This window comes from Crotalus tigris, unplaced genomic scaffold (assembly GCF_016545835.1).
Source record: "Crotalus tigris isolate CLP2741 ecotype Arizona unplaced genomic scaffold, ASM1654583v1 scf7180000017899.1852299, whole genome shotgun sequence".
NCBI lineage: Eukaryota > Metazoa > Chordata > Lepidosauria > Squamata > Viperidae > Crotalus > Crotalus tigris.
In genome coordinates this window covers 759,082-776,743 of record NW_024096711.1, presented here as the reverse complement: position 1 = coordinate 776,743, position 17,662 = coordinate 759,082, and the positions used below count along the sequence as shown (strand labels likewise).

The window sequence follows — 17,662 nt, the reverse complement described above, 5'->3', positions numbered from 1 at the left end:
ACACAATTTAGCTCAGAATATAGAATCAAATGCTGTTTTAAATTCTACAAAAGTGATATATAGGGAGGTTGTGTTGTGGAAGAAGTATTTTTCAATGAGATAATAGACTACTGGACAGCCATTAATGATAGATCAGCCTTCCCTAAAGCCAGCCTGCCCTTCTGGAAGTATGTTCGCTTATTCCAGCCAGTCCTGGAAATTCCTTGTAGGTGTCTTGCATAGAGTTTGGCTAAAGTGGATAACTATCAGAGCCATAGAATCAAAGGGTTGGAAGGGACCTTGGAGGCCATCTAGTCCAACTCCTGGAACCCTAGACTTCATTATATTTTGGGAATAAACTCCAATTATTGCAGAGGTATATGTTCAGTGGCATGCTGGAGATAATTTTTACCAGTTTGTGAGAGCCAATTTTTACATTTTCTGGTATTTTGAGAGATAAGATAAGATAAGATAACCTTTATTGTCATTTTTTTTTACTGTGGGCACAATGGCACACATCAAAAATGAAATTTAGTTGCCCGCTCTCAAAGTGAAACACATACATGACACACACCTAAACATACTATGAACAACATATGTATAGATCCACACCCCTACATACAGTATGCATAGCAAATAAATATTAAATACTGTCCATCTTGAATATACAATGGAAGGAGGAAGCTTGAGAGTTCACAAGGTTAATGTTGTATGGAATGAAACTATGGCTGAATTTGGATGTTCTGTTACAGATACCACGAAGCCTCCTCCCAGAAGGTAACAAGAAAAACAGGTCATGAAGAGGATGTGTAGTGTCCCAGATAATCTTACGGACCCTGCTCAAGCAACGCTTCTGTGCTATGTCCTGGATGGGAGGGAGGGGACATCCAATGATCTTTTCGGCCATCCTCACTACTCTCTGCACCTGCTTCCTGTCTGAAGCAGTGATGCTTCCAAACCAGACCGTGATGCTGGTTGAAAGTGGAACTAAGCAGCAATTCCTGGTGATCCAATCAGCAGCATGGTGAGCAATGACAATGAAGCCAGCAGAGGTAGTTGTTGTAAGCACACCACTGCAGATACTCCATATGGATTCTCCCTCCCATGGCCAAGTAGTTACCATTGGCGCTTGCTAGAATATATAGTGTTATGGATCAGTGATGAGAGTGAGGGGGAAATTTCCTTTTTGCCAACTTGCTTGCAACAGTTCTGTCAGCTGCAAGATTGATGCTAGAGGTGAAGAGTCTCAGGGCTGCTACAGTTCCTTGGAGGCCTTCTAGTTCAACCCTTTGAAACCCAGGCCTCATTACATTTTGGAAATAAACTCCAATTTGTGCATTAGTTTTTCTGTATTTTTTTTAAATCAGTACCTTAAATGCAAGAAAACAAACCTTGCTTTAATCTTAGTTTTTTTTTAAAAAAAAGTTTTGTTTTTATGGGTTTTTAAACTCGTTCCCTTGAAATGCTGAAAAAAAAAATTTTTGAACTTTTTATTTTTTCTAAAAGTCAAAGACACATAGTTTGGCCAATTTTTAGTAGGAAACATGTGCAGATGAATGTATGCATGTAAACATACACATGCACCAAGGGTTGGAAAAATTGAATAGAAAAATATGAACATTTATACACTGTTGAAAGAAAAATCTTCATCAGGATTCAGTCCAAGCTGGGAATAATCAAAATGGAGACTGCTTTAGAAAGAAGGTTGTAGTTTATTGAAGAGGAGAGCCAGATAGAAAGATGGCTCTGGAAAAAACGGACCACATGTAGTAGGAAGTGGTGGGTTTTTATATCTTCTTGGGCTTTTCTTTGGAGTTGTTCCTGTGGGATGAACTTTGACCTGAGTCTGAGTGTGCCTTTCTGGTATTCGGATGGTGGTGGGTTAATCCTATTATGTCCCCAAAGGTCATATCCTGCTACCCTGGGGCTGTGGCTGATGAATTTTGGATTTTTTGGTGTGAGGGACTGTTGATTCCAGGGATTTTTCCCAGCTTCCTGACTCCAATCTTTCTGACAAGATTATCACATCTGCATTTCTGCAGACCTGGTTTCTGTTTGGGGCAGAGAGACTTGGGGGAGGTTGGTTTCTGCCTTTAAAATCCTTTGGGGAAATATATTCTGCCTTTTTAATATTTCCCAAAATATTTCTTTTTCTGGATTCTTCCCACAACACATAAACATTTTGAAGTACTGTAGTCTCTGTATCAGATTTTATTTCCCCACTAGCAAGCCATGATTTAATTTGATACAATTTAAGTAGTAACACAAATATTCACACACATCCCCTCCAACCCAAGGGCAAAGAATGATACTCCTTATCCACATGTCTAGAGATGTCAGGATCATGATTCTGGCCATGGATGTCACATGACACCCAGTAAAGTGGATAAATGCAGGAATGATGATAGGGCATGCTTGGGCACCAACTACATGTGATTTCAGCTGTGAATCAAACTCTGTTTTGTGTTGGGAGATATAGAGTGGTTTAAATGATGAGATCCTGAACCACCATCACTTTATGTTTCCTTGAAAGCTTCTTATGAAGCAATATTGATGTGTTGTGAGATGGTGATTTACAGCTGGAGGCCACTATTATAAAGAACAGAAGGGGCAGACTCAGCAAAATAAGGACTGTGCTATTCACCCAGGGCTGGTAGGGAAAACAGAACACCATCTTGATGAAACCATAAAGGTTATGTTTTATAAGCTGCAGAGGGAGGTGATAAGTGGGTCGTTGTTATTTTCTTTTCCCCAACAAGAAAAACTGCTGTTTGTATTGTTATACACTAAACATTCAGATGGGTAGTCCTTCAGCTTCAAAGAAGACATTCCTGTGCAGTTTATCTGTGCCTCTGCAGTAGTAGTCTGAAAACACAGAATCTCCAGCACAATGAGGACCACTGGAAGCCCACTGTTGCAGCAATTGTGGATGTTACTCTATGATGCTGCTCACGGTTTTCCATCAGTTTTTGGCATCACCTGTTTGCAAAGCCGGTAGAGGCTTCATAGCCCAGGGCCAGCCAGCAGGTTCTGTCAACAGCTACAGCTTCAAGTTCCCTTGGCTGGATGCCACAAAGGCATCTCTGTGTCTTTGTGGTGCTTGCATGGATGATCTCGAGTCTATTCCTAGTCTTTAGTATACCAGGCAGCAACTGGCAAGGCATATGGTGGTCATCCATTCATAAGATATGTCGCCCACCACCACACCACACTGATGGATTTTGCACAATCCAAGACTCTGAGGTTGGAGACACAGTCTTATCAACATGTGCCAAGGTTGGAGTGAAGGGCCCACATGTGATATTTCTCCAAGTGTTTGATTTTTAATAGGGACACAGTCCAGTCCTCAAATCCATGCCACATACATTTAGGTATATAACTGAGAATGAAATATAAATTGTTACAAGATGCAGAAGATAGATTGGGATTGGGTCTACTTGATTTGAGATAATATTTTGCAGGTTGTTGTTTAGTTTGGATGAAAGAATGGATCTTGCTGAGAAATAGAAAGCTTTTGTATTTAGAAAGATATGACTTGAGATTTGGGTAGCATAGATATTTATGGTATGATAAATCCAATTTTAAACATCATTTTGTTAGAAGTGCTATTAGGAGAATTTGGAATAGATATAAACCTTCCACCAAGGAGGGCCCAAACATATTTAATGGCTCACACTGCCAGTCTGGCAACAATAAAAGTAACAACATCAACAATAACACAAAGCAAATTAAAAACTGACAAAACTATTTAAAAAGTCTGAAATAAAAAGTCAGGGTGCTGCTAGCTTAGAAGAAGACTGGGAAAGTATACATATGGAATAAAATTGCTGACTAAGAAAAGTATGCACAGGAAGTTTGAGCATAGGGGATGATTGCTGATCTTTGAAATTAATTCTGAACTTCTGATTTTCTCCACTTTCTTTTAACAAGGAAGCAAATGGGGGAAGGAGCAAAGAAAGAAAGTGGCTGGTTGACTGGCAGACACTGGAGCATAGAAATTAAAAACTGCTAAAACAATTTAAAAGTGTGCTGATGCTGTTAGGTTAGAAGATTCGAAAGGTACACATATGGGATAAAATTGCTGATTAAGAAAAGTATGCATGGCTATTTTGAGCATAGGAGATGATTGCTAATCTTTGACCTTAAGTCTTCTCTCTCTGTGACTTTCTCCACTTTGTCTTAACAAGGAAGGAAGTGAGGGAAGGAGGACAGAAAGAAACTGGCTGGAGGGCATTGGAGACTAGAGTTTAATTTTTCTCCTTTAGGCAGTCTACCCTAAAGAAGGAGTTTGCCATTCATTTGTGTGCTGTGAATCTCCCCCAGACTTTCCTGAAGGCTGCCTTCACATCTTTGTTGCGTAAGCTGTAAATCAAAGGGTTGACCAGAGGGTTGACTACTGTATAGAACAACGCAGTTGGCTTGTCCCAATTTGGAGTGTGATAAGAGTTGGGTGTGGAGTATGTAATGACCATGGAGCCATAATAGAGGGAGACAGAGAACAGGTGAGCCGAGCAAGTGGAGAAAGCTTTGTGTCTCCCAGCAGCCGAACGGATGTGAATAATGGCTACCACAATACTAATGTAGGACTTCACAATGACAGCAGTGGCTGCCAGGAAAGTGAAGGCAATGACAGTAGTGAGGATGATTTCATATACTCCTTTGTCATCACAGGCCATCTTCATAAGTGGTGGCACATCACAAAAGTAGTGGTTGATGATATTACTACCACAGAAGTGTAGGCGGAAGGTGTTACCAGTGTGTATTATAGCATTGGCAAACCCCACTGCATAGGCTCCCAGCACCAGCTGGACACAGAGCTTCTTGGGCATGGCAATGGCATAAAGGAGTGGGTGGCAGATGGCCACAAAGCGGTCATAGGCCATGAAGGCCAATAGGAAGCATTCACTCCCACCAGCTGTAGCAGAGAAGAAGAACTGTGTTGCACAACCTGCTAAGGAAATGTGGTTGTTCTTGGACAAAGAATCATATAAAATCCGAGGAATGTATACTGAAGAATACCAGACATCCAGGAAGGAAAGGCTGCCCACAAAGAAGTACATGGGTGTGTGCAAGCGGGAGTCCAGGTAGATCAGTGTCATGAGGCCCAGATTCCCAATCAATATGAGGATGTAGGAGGCCAAGAATACCGCAAACAGAATTGTGCGTAGAAATGGATCTGCTGTAAACCCAACCAAGATGAAATCAGTAAGGAATGTACGATTATCTTCAACTTCCATCTTTTTCCAAGCATAATCTATTTAGAGAGGAAAAACAAGTAAGAGTATTGCATTTTGGTGCCCTGCATAATGAATTCATGCTATGATTTTGAAAGATGTTTTGTAAATAATTTATGATATTTAGTATGCTGTTGCTAATTTTGCCCCAAACTGATTTGGCTTCTAGTTTTTGAAAATTCTGTAAACTTTTGTAGAATGCATGTTTGGCATGAAATAATAGTATTATGTCTGCTAACATTACATGCACTTGACTCCATCTATTTGGCAAACCCTTTCTTATGACGGGCTTTAGTATCTAAAATAAACAAACCAATATTGTTATGAATAAGAGGGCATACACATTTAAATAATAATAAGAAGAATTTGTGGAAATGAATTATGCTCTTTATTCTCGCAATGATGTTCACAGAAATACAAAGGAAAATAAGTAGATACTGGATGTTGCAAGTAAATCATACAGTTGAAGAAGAAAAAAGCACATCTGAAGAATATCTGTTGAAGGACAGTAAAGAAGATGCACTAAAGTTATTATTGGGTGCAATACCAAAACAACTGGAGTGCCACTTAAACATCATTGGCATTGAGCGATTCACCATCAGTCAACTGCAAAAGGCAGTTCTCTTCGGAACAGGTTTTACCTTTAATATTATTTAGCAAAAACATCTGCCTATCCCAGGTTCTTGGGAAGGTCTTGATAGGTGGATAAAAATGCCAAATCCAGTCTGAACATTTGGGTGGCTATGCAACAAACCATAATTAATTATCTCTAGTGAGGGACTACTTGACTATGATTGTAGAACTTACATGCTGTGAAGAAGATAGGAGCTATGCCAGAGGTTCAATCATACTGGACAACTCTCATCGGAGGAATCAGACAAAGACTGTTTCTATCATGAAAAAATATGGTGAAATGTAAATTAGATAGATAGAAAACAAAGAAATAATGGTGTCTTATTACAGTTCAAGCCCAACAAAAAGAGAATATTTGAAATGAATGGAAAAAGCAAAATCCAGTATCAGAAATAACAGATTAGAGGCTAGCAGATCAACATTGATTTATAATACAAAATAAAGTATTCACAGAAGCAGTACTGGAAGAATTGTAAAGGCCAATTCAGTGCAAAGGAAAGAAAGCCTTGACAGAAGTAACTCAGATTGTAGAGGCAAACCAGGGGGAGTTGACAGTAGAGAAAGCCAGCACGTCTGTTGAATCATTTTAGTTCTGTAATCAGGTATCCTCTCTTCTGCCTCAGAAAAAACTAGCTCTCTAACTAAAGAAGTAGAAGAATTGAAATGAAGAATCACTGAACATCTAGAACAGCAGAAAAACAAGAGAATAGGTTTGCTTGCATTGATGCTTACTCCAAGAGAAACAGCTAGCACAGGCATTAAAAGATGCCAATATTTATGATATCAAATATAAGCACCGGCTTACTGCAAGAAGCAAACCAACCAATGTATAGCACAGCTGTAATTATAAGTGAATAACTGTGATCTTTCAAGCTGACAACATCAAGCACACCAAAGTCAAGAAAACGTTTACATGTGAATACATCAAGAGAGCAAAGAAAATCATAAAGTCAAACACCTTCAAGGCAATTTACCCCTGGGCAATTCCAGTCGTTAGATTCACAGCTGGAACAGTGGACTGGAGTGAAGCAGAACTAAAAGCCATAGATAGGAAGACCAGAAAAATAATGAAAATAAATTATATCCCCTTCATCCTTGCAACAATGTTGACAGACTCTACTTATCAAGGTAAATAGGTGGGTGTGGAATGCCACAAGTACAGTTGACAGTTGACAACTGTGAACTGTGACTTCCTGTGAACATGTCCAATGGATGATATACCCAGGGAAGTTTGTCCCTCTGGAATGTTATTTTTTTTCCAAATTATTAACAGAAGGAACAAGCTTTTCTTCAATTTATATGACTCTTCTCGATTACAGGGAGTCGTAGAATTAATCTACAAGATCTTCCATAGAGCAGCGGTCTGCAAGAAGTTTCATGAGTTCTGCTTCAGAGCATGTGATGAACTGTTCAACAATCATTTCGTAGTGGAAAAAGTAGCCATTTTGGAATTTATTCTTCAAAGGAACAATAAATTGTGCCTTTCATTTCTTAATCAATTTATGGGATTACTCTCTGAATTAGTTAAAAGAGGCTTTTTTTTCAGTTCACAGCTTGCTACCTCTTTCTGAAGCTCTGTGCAATTTTTGAGACTTTATTGTTAAATGACAAGGAAGTGGGTTGCTGGAGGTAATCTAAAATAAGGAAGCATGGAGGGATTTGTTTTTTGGATAGAGAAACATAAGGATAGAAATTTGAGGTTTTATTTTACTATTTTTAAATAATCTTTAGCTTTGGATTGCTTTGTTGTGAGTGGCTGAAACTCCGATTTTTATGAACTCTGGCCAGGAACTAGCAACTGCTTTATAAAAAAATCTATTCTTTGACCACAAGGGGGAGCTAGGTCGATGGCTAAATACAAGCATATTTTTAGAGAAGTATTTGAAACTTTTTTTTTTTTACAGAAAACTATTCACTTTATAGACCAATTATATTCTAAGGAAGATATCAATATTATAGATAATGTAAAGGAAGAGCAAGAGGTGCAATCACATAGAGAAAATTATCAAACCACTGAGGTAATTTCACAGATATCTGACAATGTAAAGGACTTAACTGCAACTTTGGAATATAAATCTGACACCAATCTTTGTTATGATGATGGATTAAATACAACCTTCTCAGTGCAACTGAAACAAGCAAATCCACAACTCTCAAGAATACAAGTTTGGGACTTTTTCTTCATGGATACTAACAAGATTGAGAATTTTTTGAGAAAACAGACTTGATAGACTTTCCAGAGAAGAAGATTTTATTCTATGGATAAGCCGGAGTGAGTTAAACTTAATGAGGCAATTGGAGTTAGGATGGATATTTACAAATCTAATAGATGTAACTGAAATAAAGTTCTAATATAATTTTATGTTTATAAAGTAGATTTGAAAATGATTTTTTTTCATATTCAATGCCTGAGTAATTCTTAAGGTTTGTAAAATATTATTGAAACTGAATTTGAAAATATGAATGTTAGGAGGAAGTAAAAAAAAAAATCACCAGTGGTCAATTGCAAAAGGCAGCTTTACTTGGAAGAGTTTACATCCTGTGACAACACCTTTAACGTTGTAAAACATCCACATCTCCCTATCCCAGGTCCTTGGGAAGGACTCAATAGGTAGATAAAAATGGCAAATCCATTCTCAACATCTGGCTGACTGCAAGGAATCATAATTGATGATAATTATTAAAGAGTAACCACTGCCAAAATTCTTCATTAGAAACTTGGCCAGAGGTTTGGATTTGAATGTACTGAGTAAAGTCTATTAAGTTGAAAAGGTTTCTGAAATGAGTAGGTCAAAATCTATGGAACTTTTAAAATCCCAATAGAGAAGCAACTGGTGGACAAAGGCCCAAGATGGACATAGGAGAGAATCAATCAAGGGCAAGAAAATAAGAGCAGCAGTTTGGACTGAAGGGAATACAAAGTCCATGTTCTACACCCTGAGAGTGAGGGCTTCCACCATTTCTATGCTTCAGAGACACATCACTGCATTCCGTCTTCTGTGTTATAAAATCACTTTTAAATCAATACAGTAAACCATTTCCAATATTTTTAAAAACTTAATTTTGTGGGGGCCGCAAAGAAAAAAGTGAAAGAATAAGGGATTATAACAATGCGTTATATAGTACTCCAAGTTATGACAAACAAAATCCTCCTGGAGTTTGGGTTCCAGACAATATAAAAGCCATTCATGTGTGTTGGGGAATGCTGGATTTGCCAGGGCCTCCTGTTCAAAAAGATAAACTGCAAGTGAGGAAAGGGACATGGATAAATACCTGGTCAGGCCCAGAGTCCAAGTTTTACAACAATGGATGTATTCTGAGTCTGCAAAAAGAAAGAGAGGAAAAATGGATGAGAACTATAGTTATATCAGCATCCCCCAAGGCAAGGAAATAACGGATACTCTTCTGGAAAATAATAAAAAAAAAAACCTGAATGCCGTGTATTGCATGTGGTGGCACATCACAATTCCTTCCCTATACCTGGCAAGGAATTGATCCATATGTTGTGTAAATTCTTAAACCAGGGGTAGGCAACCTTGGCTCTTTTATGACTCGTGGACTTCAACTCCCAGAATTTCTGAGCCAGCATGGCTGGCTCAGGAATTCTGGGAGTTGAAGTCCACGAGTCATAAAAGAGCCAAGGTTGCCTACCCCTGTCTTAAACAGATCAATTAAAAGTAGATCTACTTGCAGTTTATGTCTCGATTCATATGAATTTGAAATGCATTTCGATAAGGTCTGGAACCCAAAGTGATTGAATTAAAAGTATGATAATGAATATCATATCTGAAAAGTATTTGAATCTGAAAGTTTGTATTAATGATAATAATATACTGTATCAACCAGGCATTCTATTACATGTCATTTATGGACTAAATGAAATCTCAGACTGGAAACATAAAATTTAGCATTCAGAGTAGATTTTCTGAGGAGCTTGCAACCACAAAGTTGGCATCAAATTAGTATCTGAACATGTTCCCATCTCTCATTTTCAACCTTCCTTTTGGCGTATAATTCTTATTTTGACAATATTAATATTGGACTCAGAAATTTGAACTTTACCATCAACCGTCTGGCATCAAACATCTCCAAATATTCTCCCAATGCTCCTAATTTTCTCCAAAATCTTCTAAATTCTTTACATTTGTCATTTTTTTTCTTGATAGCTTTAACTTTTTTTTTTTTTTTACCTGCATCGTGAGTTCAGTTCCTTAGTGTCATTATTCCATGTCTAACAGCTTTATTTCCATTTCATGGATGTCAGCAGTTTAGGTAACTAAACATTTTACAGAAATGCTGTGAACACCTTTCCCTGTCCTTTCTCAGAGCATTACCTGGACTTTGTCTTTCAATTCCCATTCTAAGGCTCTTGGCAGAGACAGGACTGATTCCAGCCTTTCTTTAGAGAAAGGGTTGGAAGACATGACCAATATGCCCGTGATGTATGGAGCTGCTTCTGGATAGAAGCAGAAATTGGAAAAGTGAATCACTTCTGAACAACTTGGACAATCTGTTCACAGAAGAGCAAGAATCAACAGGGCTGAAACAGTCTTTGCACTCAGATGCAACAGAGAGGACCAGATAACAATTGATCAAGTCCTACCTATTAAGAGAGAGGGGGGAAGGAAATCTCCCTAAATGACACCTAAAGATCCAATCTTACCTGAATGTAGCAAAGTATATCTTCCCACTTAGTCTGATTGGACAGGCTAACAGATCAGCCTATATGGGAGCCTTGTATTTTCCTAAATAGGGTGAGCACAATATTCCTTCCAATTAAGTAACCTCAATAGCATCAATTCCCTGTGGAAGTACATAAATTGAGTCTTTCCTCTGATGATCTGAAGGTGGAACATCAGTATTTACAGGATACAGGAAGGATAAAAATCACCTTTCCCAGGATAAAAATCACCATTTCGTGAGGCTTACTGAGATCTCTAGGTAAGCAATCATCTACCATGTTGAGGCCCCTTAGAGGTTCAGCTGCCATCACCACTTGTCTCAGGACCATTTCTGTAAAAGAAAATGGTGGAATGTAGATTTCATAGTGGGCATCCCTTTATAATTAGTATAATGATTTATTTAAATAGGTTTTACAGAAAAATACGAAAATACAAAGAGAGTGAGAGAAACAAAATAAAAAACAAAAAACAATAAAAGAAATAAGAAACTGAAGAGAAAAAGTGAAAAAAGGATTACTCTTCTAAGAAAGCTGCCAGTCAATCCTAGAGCGAATGATTACCTAAGTTGAAACCCTGGCTCTAAACCTATATGGATTCAAATGAAAACTAAGTAAAGTGAATCAAGCAATTAAATCTTTATTATGGAGTCCAGAATGAAGGACAATTCTCAGATAATTGAAATGGGAGACCTCCTCAGTCTTTTGGCCATCTAAACTCCAGGAGTGGCTCTTGGTCCTTTTGACAATTGCCATGATTTTGGTTTTCTGATTATTGAGTCCTAGTAGTGTTCCTGCAATATTCTGCTAGTGCTTTCAATGCTCTTCTAAGGCTAGTAGGTAATTTTGAAAATAATGCTGCGTCATCTGAGCGAAACTGGGATGTGTCTTCCAGAAATTTTTGAGGGGAATGAAAATTCATGTTGAGAAGGCCCATCATTGAGTGGATGTAGTAATTATACAGGAGTGGGGAAATACATATCCTTGCTTGATAGGTTTCTTAATTTTTATGGCCTTGGAGAGATGGCCCGGGGATTACTCTTATTTTGAAGCATTTCATGAAGCATTTCTATTTAATGAAGCATTTTATGAAGCATTTCTACTTAAAAAAAGAGTAGATGTCGATCAATTGACAATGTCTCCAATTTTTCACACAATGTAGCTCATGATATAGATTCAAATGCTGCTTTAAAATCTATGAAAAATTGCATATAGAGACGTGTTGTGGAAGAAGAATTTTTCAATGAGGTGATAGACTACTAGACACTTCCCTAAAGCCAGCCTGCTTTTCTGCAAATATATTTTCTTTTTTCAGCCAGTCCTGAAATTTCCACTGTAGATATCTGGCATAGAGTTTGGCTAAAGTGGATAATTAACAGAATCAGAGAATCAAACAATAGGAAGGGACCTTGGAGGCCTTCTAGTCCACTCCCTGAGACCCCAAACCTCATCATCTTTTGGAAGTAAACCCAACTTGTGCATTAATTTTTGTATTTCTGTACCTTAAATGCAAGAAAAATAAGTCTTGCTTTAACCTTTTTTTCCCAAAAAAATACTTTTATTTTTTTTAAGTATTTAAACTCACTGCCATGAATGCAGGAAAAAATACCTTTTTGAAATTTTTACCTTTTCTAAAAGTTAAAGACACATAGTTTGGCAAAATTTTAGGAGGAAACATGTACATATCTATATAGGTAAGCACACACAAAAGACACTGAGGTTTGGAAAGCTGAAATGAAAAATACGAATACTCATCCACACAACTATTTTGAAGCATTTCCTGTATAACATTTTATTTTCCCAACAGCAAGCCATGATTTAATTTGACATAATTTAACCAGTAGGATCTCGATTCCGTGCAGAGGCTGAAATCTGACAGCCAGTAAGGTGGGTAAAAGCGGGGATGAGAATATGTCAGGCATATCTGGGCATGTGATTTCAACTGTGAATCAAACTTTATTTTCTGTTAGGGTGATTTAAATGATGATGAGTTCCTGACCCATCAGCATTAAATCACTGTGTGTCTCCTTGGAAGCCTCTTATAGAACAATATTCATATGTTTTGGGGTGGTGATTTACAGTTAGAGGACACCATTGTGTAGAAGAAAAGGGTCAGATTTAGGAAATTAAGCATTTGCTATTCACCCACAGCCTGGGGGGGGGGAATAGGTTTTGTTTTATAAGCTGGGGAGGGGGTATAAAGGTAGGGGGTTTGGGGACAAGAGTCCCCAACAAGAAAAACTGCTGTTTGTATTGTTATACACCAAACATTCGTATGGATAGTTCTTTGGATGCCAAGAAGATATTATTGTAGAATTCATCTATGGATCTGTGGAGATGCCTCTGCAGTCCCAATCCGGAAGCGCAAAGTCTATGGCACAATGGGGGCACTGGAAGTTCATTGTTGTAATAATTGTGGGTAATATTCTAACGATGTTGATTAGAGTTTTCCATCAATCTTTGTTGTCATCTCTCTTCAAAGCCAGTGGAGCCTTCATAGCACATGGCTTGGCAGTAGGTTCTGTCAGCAGCCCACAGCTTCTACTTCCCTTAGCTGGATGTCACAGAGGCATAGGATTTCCTTTATAGTATGTTTGTAGTGCTTGCATGGATGATCTTGAGGTCTCTTCCCAGTCTTTAATGCAACATACAGCAACTGGCAAGACATATAGTGGTCATCCATTCTCCATCCCCCACATTGGAACTCTGATAATCAGGGAATGAACATTGGTGGATTTTCATGATACAAGACCCTCAGGTTGGAGACAGAGTCTTATCCACAAAAACCAAGGATGGAGCAGAGGATGCACAGGTGAAATCTCTCCAGATGTTTGACGTGTCATTGCTACAGAGTCCAGGAATGACATCTATGCCACACAAACAACAACAGTTAAATCTTTGAGAATGAAATATACAGTGTTGTAAGATGCAAAATAAAGAGAATTGGTTTACTTGATTTGAGATTATATTTTGCAGGTGGTTGTTTAATTTGGATGAAGGAATGCATGTTGCTGAGAAATAGAAAGTTTTTGAATTAGGAGGATATGACTTGAGATTTGGGTGGGATAGATACTTATGGTACAATAAAGCCAATATTAATGCATATTTTAAAAATCATTTTATTAGATGTGCTATTATGAGAATTTGAAATAGAGAGAGCCTAAATATATTTAGTGGCTGACACTACCAGATTAGAAGAAATAACATCAACAATAACACAAAGCAAATTAAAAACTGACAAAACCATTTTAAAAGTCTGAAATAAAAAATCAGGGTGCTGCTAGCTTAGAAGAAGACTGGGAAAGTATACATATGGAATAAAATTGCTGACTAAGAAAAGTATGCACAGGAAGTTGGAGCATAGGGGATAATTGCTGATCTTTGAAATTAATTCTGAACTTCTGATTTTCTACACTTTCTTTTAACAAGGAAGCAAATGGGGAAAGGAGCAAAGAAAGAAAGTGGCTGGTTGACTGGCAGACACTGGAGCACAGAGGTTAATTTCCTCATCTGCAGTCTACCCTAAAGAAGGAGATTGCCATTCATTTGTGTGCTGTGAATTTGCCCCATAATTTCTTGAAGGCTGCCTTCACATCTTTGTTGCGTAAGCTGTAAATCAAAGGGTTGACCAGAGGGTTGACTACCGTATAGAACAACGCAGTTGCCTTATCCCAATTTGGAGTGTGATAAGAATTAGGTGTGGAGTATATGATGAGCATGGAGCCATAGAAGAGGGAGACAGAGACCAGGTGAGCCGAGCAAGTAGAGAAAGCTTTGAGTCTCCCTGCAGTGGAACGGATGCGAATAATGGCTGCCACAATACCAATGTAGGACTTCATGATGATAGCAGTGGCTGCCAGCAGATTGAAACCAATGATAACAGTCGCAATGAGTTCATATAGTCTTGTGTCATCACAGGCCATCTTCAGAAGTGGTGGCTCATCACAAAAGTAGTGGTTGATGATATTACTACCACAGAAATGTAGGCGGAAAGTGTTACCTGTGTGTACAATTGCATTGGCAAACCCCACTATGTAGGCTCCTAACACCAGCTGGACACAGAGCTTCTTGGGCATGGCAGTGGCATAAAGGAGTGGGTGGCAGATGGCTACAAAGCGGTCATAGGCCATGAAGGCCAATAGGAAGCATTCACTCCAGCCCAATCCAGCAGAGAAGAAAAACTGGGCTGCACAACCAGCTAAGGAAATGTGGTTGTTCTTGGACAAACAATCATATAAGATCCGAGGAGTGTAGACCGAGGAATACCAGACATCCAGGAAGGAAAGGCTTCCCACAAAGAAGTACATGGGTGTATGCAAGCGGGAGTCCAGGTAGATCAGTGTCATGAGGCCCAGATTTCCAGTCAGTGTTAGGCTGTAGGAAGCCAAGAACACCACAAACAGAATTGTGCGTAGAAATGGATCTGCTGTAAACCCAATCATCACAAAATCACTAAGGATTGTGTGATTATCTTCAACTTCCATCTTTTTCCAAGCATAACCTATTTAGAGTGGAAAAACAAAGGAAAAAAAGAAGAGAAAGAATGAGGGATTATAACAAAGTAATATGTAGTGTTCCAAGTTAAGACAAACAAAATCATCCCAGTAGTTTTAATAGGACTGAGATGGAGAAGAAAGTCTCCTGATCCCTTCCAAAATCCCAAAACGAACAACAAAGCCTTGAGATACTCTTGCTATACCAGAGTATAGGCAAGGAGGTGGCTTCATGGTTGGGAGGGGAGGCAGTAAACTATGTAGAATTTGGGTTCCAGACAATATATAAAAGCCATTCTTGTGTGTTGGGGAACGCTGGGTTTGCCAGGGCCTCCTGCTCAAAAAGATAAACTGTAAGTGAGGAAAGGGACACGGATAAATACCTGGTCAGGTCCAGAGTCCACGTTTTACAACAATGGATGTATTCTGAGTCTGCAAAAAGAAAGAGGAAAAATGGATGAGAACTATATAGTTATATCAGCATCCCCCAAGGCAGGGAAATAACGGATACTATGCTGGAAAATAAAAATCTGAAAGCTGTGTATTGCAAGTGGCTACATAGGGAATGCTTTCCTATACCTGGCAAGGAATTGATCCATATGTTGTGTAAATTCTTAAACAGATAAATTAAAAATAGATCTGCTTGCAGTTTCTGTCTAGATTCATATGAATCTGAAGTGCATTTTGATATGGTCTGGAGCCAAAAATTATGGAATTAAAAGGATGTCAATGAACTTCGTATCTGAACAGAGTTTGAAACTTTGCATTAATGATAATAATATATTGTACCAAACAGGCATTCTACTACATGTCATTTATGAACTAAATGAATCTCAGACTGGAAGCATAAAGGTCGCCATAACCAAAGAGAGTACTCAGAGTAAATTTTTGTTACTTATCCACCTTCAAGTTATCTGAAGAGCTTGCAATCCAAAAGCGGGCATCAAATTAATATCTAAACATGTTCTCATCTCTCATTTTCACCTTTGTTTTTGGCTCACAATACTCTTTCCCATTATTTTGACAGTATTAATATTGGACTCAGTAGTTTCAACCTTACCATCAACATTTTGGCATCAAACATCTCCAGATTTATTCCCAACGCTCCAAATATCTTCCAAAGTAATTCCTAAATTGTTTATCTTAGTCATTTTTTTTTTGCTAGCTTTAACTTTTTTTTCTCTCTCTCATTATTTACTCGGATATTTTCAGGGTTCAACCTTTTACAGCTGACCTGCATCGTGAATTCAATTCCTTAGTGTCAGTTACTAAATCTCTCCTAAATGTCCCCAAATCTCTCCCATGATATTCTCTAAAATATCATGATTTCCAGATTACCTGATATGAGCATGCACTGCTTTCTTGAAAAGCTCCTCATATTTCCAAAGCCAAAATAATTCCTAATATTCTTCCATAGGAAAGAGGACAATTCAAATATTTCTTCTATAGTCTCTGAAGCTTTTCTCAGCCATGCAATCCCTGGATTTTAAAGAGCACTGTGGCTGTAACTTGGTTTCACTGACATGTCCTGCTCCTTGTTATAAAATCCCAGAAATCTATATTTATACCAACTTTACTAAGTTGTTGTATTTGATTGTACTCAAATGTATAATTGCACTACAGCTTCTCTTTCCAAATTTCACTAGAATAAGCAGGCACACCCCATCTAAAAATATCTGAACAAGATTCCCCCAAATGTGGGAAAAAGAAAGAAGCAGAAAAGACTTTCTCTGTTTTAATGAGAATCCCAAATTGGTTGGATGTAGCTGACTGCTCCACTCTGATTGCCATTCAAGCTGCCTTTGAAAATGCATCACATTGATACAAGCGACAGACAAGTTCCCCAATGTTGTTATGTAAGCTGTGGGTTTCATTGTAAGACCTTTCTTGTGGCCTAAAAAGAGTGCCCCTCTTCTTCCTGGTGTCACTGAGTGGCCTCATCTATAGCCGGTGCCACAGCAGAAAAAAAATTGACCTCATTTCCCTGGTGGAACTGTATGCTTTTCATCCAAGGTTCTTCCCGAGATTCATCACTTCAGTGTGTTGCCATCTCTGCTTAGATTCAGATTACTGTCCCCTTTCTTCAAAGCTGTGAACAGCTCTCTTTCCACTTCACGGAAGTCAGCAGTTTAGGAAATTAAACATTTTAAAGATGTACTGTGAACAGCTTTCCCTGTCCTTTCTCAGAGCTCTGCCTGAACTTTGTCTTCCAACTCCCATTCTAAGGCTCTTGTTGGAGGCAGGACTGACTCCAGCCTTCCTTTAAGAAAGGGTTGGAAAAAGTGACCACCATGCAGATGATGCCTGGATCTGCTTCTGAGTGGAAGCAGAAATTGGAAAAGTGAATTACTTCTGAACAACTTGGAGCATCTATTCACAGAAGGGCAAGAATGAACCAACTTGAACATGGCTGAAACAGTCTTTGCACTCAGATGTGACAGAAAGGCCAGAAAACAATTGATCAATAATAGAAAATTGGGAGACAATCTCCCTAAATGGCATCTAAAGATGCCAAACTTACCTGAGTGAATGAAGTGAAGTATATTTTCCCACTTAGTCTGATCTGGACAGGCTAACAGATTAACCTATATGGAAGCTTAATATGCCTTCAAATTAAGTAGCATCAGTTCGCTAGGGAAGTACTT

At 38.4% G+C, this 17,662-nt stretch overlaps 2 protein-coding genes across 3 annotated transcripts; both read right to left on the bottom strand.

Annotated features, from left to right (window-relative positions):
• Positions 1 to 3,625: 3,625 nt before the first annotated feature.
• LOC120308316 (olfactory receptor 9G4-like) lies at positions 3,626 to 10,524 on the bottom strand. Of its 2 annotated transcripts, XM_039344231.1 has the most exons (4): positions 10,510 to 10,524; positions 9,120 to 9,168; positions 6,021 to 6,103; positions 3,626 to 5,233 (listed from the first exon to the last, which is right to left on the bottom strand). In XM_039344231.1, the coding sequence occupies exon 4, from the start codon at positions 5,214 to 5,216 to the stop codon at positions 4,275 to 4,277; it is 942 nt and encodes a 313-aa protein (XP_039200165.1). In that variant the 5' UTR covers positions 5,217 to 5,233; positions 6,021 to 6,103; positions 9,120 to 9,168; positions 10,510 to 10,524; the 3' UTR covers positions 3,626 to 4,274. The 2 variants fall into 2 exon arrangements, with proteins under 2 accessions (XP_039200165.1, XP_039200166.1); XM_039344232.1 differs by lacking the exons at positions 9,120 to 9,168; positions 10,510 to 10,524 and having other exon boundaries at positions 6,021 to 7,133.
• Positions 10,525 to 13,623: 3,099 nt separating this feature from the next.
• LOC120308314 (olfactory receptor 9G4-like) lies at positions 13,624 to 17,662 on the bottom strand. Its single transcript, XM_039344229.1, has 3 exons — positions 17,539 to 17,662; positions 15,401 to 15,449; positions 13,624 to 15,025 (listed from the first exon to the last, which is right to left on the bottom strand). The coding sequence occupies exon 3, from the start codon at positions 15,006 to 15,008 to the stop codon at positions 14,067 to 14,069; it is 942 nt and encodes a 313-aa protein (XP_039200163.1). The 5' UTR covers positions 15,009 to 15,025; positions 15,401 to 15,449; positions 17,539 to 17,662; the 3' UTR covers positions 13,624 to 14,066.